General features: G+C 54.5%; 1 protein-coding gene across 1 annotated transcript; it reads left to right on the plus strand.

Moving 5' to 3' along the window:
- The first annotated feature begins 1,888 nt into the window (after positions 1 to 1,888).
- Positions 1,889 to 2,860, plus strand: LOC105271707 (uncharacterized). Its single transcript, XM_011313423.1, has one exon. The coding sequence runs from the start codon at positions 1,889 to 1,891 to the stop codon at positions 2,858 to 2,860; it is 972 nt and encodes a 323-aa protein (XP_011311725.1).
- Positions 2,861 to 3,250: the final 390 nt, after the last annotated feature.

Below are 3,250 nucleotides of genomic sequence, written 5' to 3' on the forward strand. Positions count from 1 at the left end.
GCAAAGGGTGAAGGCTGGACTTGGAGTCACCTGGTTCGGGATGGCGGCGAGAGGTGGCGGCAAGGAAGCAATCATACCAAGCAACTACACTGAGCCGTCCCTGACTAAGGCACAAGCCAACCTCGTCCATGACAAGCTGGAGGAACTCATCGTGGGTTGCGACGCAAACACGCAGAACGTGGTTTGGGGCAGTGAGAACAACAACGCCAGAGGCATATCCCTCTCGGAATACCTGGCAGACGTGGACGTGGAGGTCCTAAACAGGTGTTCCAGTCTCACGTTCGTCACTTCTCGCTGCCAATGTGTCATCGATATTACACTGTGTGACAGGAGGCTACCGCAAAGGTGCGTTGACTGGAAGGTGGACCGGGAGGACACACTATCCAATCACAGACGCATCAAATTTAGCATTGAATGTAGAGCCCGGAAGATGCAGGGTCTCGCACGCACGAACCCCAAGACTACCGACTGGACCACTTTTAAAGAGGGGCTGGAGGTAAGGTTGGGGGAACGGCGGTTGAGGCCCAGCAACGTGCGCAGATTAGAGGATGAAGTGGACACAATCCACGATGCCCTGATCGGCGCCTTCCACAAGGCATCCCCAATAAAAGCGAGTAGGCAGGGGAAAAAGTGGCATGGTGAAGCCGTGAACCGGATAGACTCAGAGTGCTCTCCAGGCCACTCTGGGACCATGACTACAGAAGAAAGAGCCATGAGGAATGGACTCAGTACAGAAATACGCAGAGGGCGTACAAAAGACTCATCAAAAAATCGAAGGAAACCGCCTGGAAGGACTTCTGTGATGACCTGGAGGCCCTACAACAGGTAGCCAGGCTTTGTAGGGTCTTTTCGGGGGGAGCAATGCAAGGGCTGGGGGAAATCATACTCCCTAACGGAGAGATCATCACACAGCCCAGTGACATTCTGGAACATCTGATCCAAGTGCACTTCCCGGACTTCAATATACAGAGGGGGGTCTCGTGCACGGGGACGGTTCTGGAGCAACCAGAGAGGGCTGACCCATACTGGCGCATAGCCTTGTAGATCATTACGATGGAGGACCTGAGGTGGGCTGTGGACTCCTTCGACATGTATAAGAGCCCGGGCCCCAACGAGATATATCCGGCGCTCCTGCAGAGGGGGGGTCCGCAGCTCCTGCACAGGCTGCTGCCAGTGCTAAGAGCAAGCCTTGCTCTTGGGCATGTGCCTAATAGATGGCGGGAGGTCAGAGTTGTCTTTAACCCCAAACCGGGTAAGTGCAGCTATGACAACGCCAAATCCTTCAGGCCTATCAGTCTGAGCTCTTTCCTCCTAAAAACACTGGAGAGGCTCGTCGATAGGCACATCAAAATGGGGGCTCTGAGGACTAATCCAATCAGCCTCTCTCAACACGCCTACCAAGTCGGCAGGAGACTGCCCTGCACCACCTGGTGGGCAAGATCGAAGGTGCCAAGGCAAGAAAAGAGGACACGCTCGGTGTCTTCATTGACATCGAGGGAGCCTTCGACAACAATTCCTTTAACACCATGGAGAAAGCAGCAGCATCGTTCGGCATCGAACAGCCCATCATTAGATGGATAGCTGCTATGCTCCGAACAAGAGCGGTCTCCTCCTCCCTGGGCGACAGCACGGTCAGGGCGCTCGCGGGGAGGGGCTGCCCGCAGGGGGGGGGGTTATCACTCCCCTGTTGTGGCTCTCCGTTGTGAACGGGCTCCTGACTGGGCTGGAAGAGCTAGGGGTGGAGGCGATAGGCTATGCAGACGACGTTGCGCTGCTTGTGTCCAGTAAGGACAACGGTACGCTATCTTTCAAAATGCAAAATGCACTAAATCACGTCCAGCGATGGTGCACATTTAATGGACTCAAGGTTAACCCCGGAAAAACCGAGATGGTGCTCTTCACTGGCAAGAGGAGATTGGTGGTTAAACCCCCCACCATCTACAACACAGTACTGGGCTTCTCAGAAGACGTAAAGTACCTAGGTCTATGGATCGACAGAAGACTCAGCTGGAAAAAACACATCAATATGCAAACCAGCAAAGTCATAGGGACATGCTGGGCTTGCAACAGGATGTTTGGAAGCACTTGGGGGCTAAGACCGAAGGTCGTAAGATGGATCTATACAGCTATCATGCTCCCACAACTAACCTACGCAGCTGTTGCCTGGTGGCCGGCCATGTACAAGGCCTGCCACAGGAAAACGGTCGATAGACTGGGGAGGCTTGCTCTGCTCGGAATTACGGGGGCGCTCAAAACGACTCCACCCTCGGCATTGGAAGCGTTACTATTCATGCAGCCGCCACACCTCATCATAAGAGATGTGGCGCTGTCAACAGCAGCCAGGCTGCAGCTAACAGGCACCTGGAGGGAAGCCAGGAAGGGGCATGCTTCGCTCCTCACGGAGGAGAGGGTGCTCCTTGGTTCACTGTCCAACGGGGGAGACGCATACAAAACTGAATGCCACCCTCACAAGAGATTCAAGGTTAACCTAAGCACTGCGGACACGCATGCGTGGGCGGCCTCTAAATGGTCGCCACCTCACGGGCTGGTCTGGTACACGGACGGTTCCAAGATGTGCGGCCGAGCGGGGGCAGGAGTGTGGTCCGATCGACCTTCCGTTGAGAAGGCCCTTGGACTGGACCCACACGCCACCCCGGCTCAAACAGAATTGGCTGCCTGGAGAGCCTGCGCCAGAATCATACTGGCCAGGCAGCACAAAGGCAAGGCAATACACACCTACTCGGATAGCAGGCAGGCACTAAGGGCCCTACTCAAACATGAGAGTGGCTCCAGGTTGGTAAACGACTGCACAGAGTTGATGGATGGAATTGCAACCTGCAACAAATTAAAGGTGTCCTGAATACCAGGTCACGCCGGCATACTTAGCAATGAAAAAGCCGATATGCTGGCCAAACCGGGATGTCTGGCAATGGCGCCGGTGGAAAAAGACCACTTTGACGTTCATTCCGACTACATAAAGAAAATAATCCAAAGATCCCTCCTCCGGGAACCCTCCAGGAGGCTGGCTGACGTACTGGTGTCCCAGGGTAAAGCTGCACGCTCTACTGGGGCTTATCACGGGACAGTGGCCGTTAGCTGCCTACCTGGCGAAAATCGGCAAGGGAGATGATCCTCTCTGCCTGAGATGCGGTTTGGTAGAGGAGGACCGCCACTATCTCAGTACAAAATGCAGTAGTCTTGACAAACTGCGTTTGGATATCTTTGAGACCACTTGCCTTAATGACCTTTA

This window comes from Fopius arisanus, unplaced genomic scaffold (genome assembly GCF_000806365.1).
Source record: "Fopius arisanus strain USDA-PBARC FA_bdor unplaced genomic scaffold, ASM80636v1 scaffold00120, whole genome shotgun sequence".
Taxonomy (NCBI): Eukaryota; Metazoa; Arthropoda; class Insecta; order Hymenoptera; family Braconidae; genus Fopius; species Fopius arisanus.

Bases quoted from the DNA above. Each gene is read 5' to 3' on its own strand.
- LOC105271707 (XM_011313423.1), top strand. From the start codon at position 1,889: ATGGTGCTCTTCACTGGCAAGAGGAGATTGGTGGTTAAACCCCCCACC.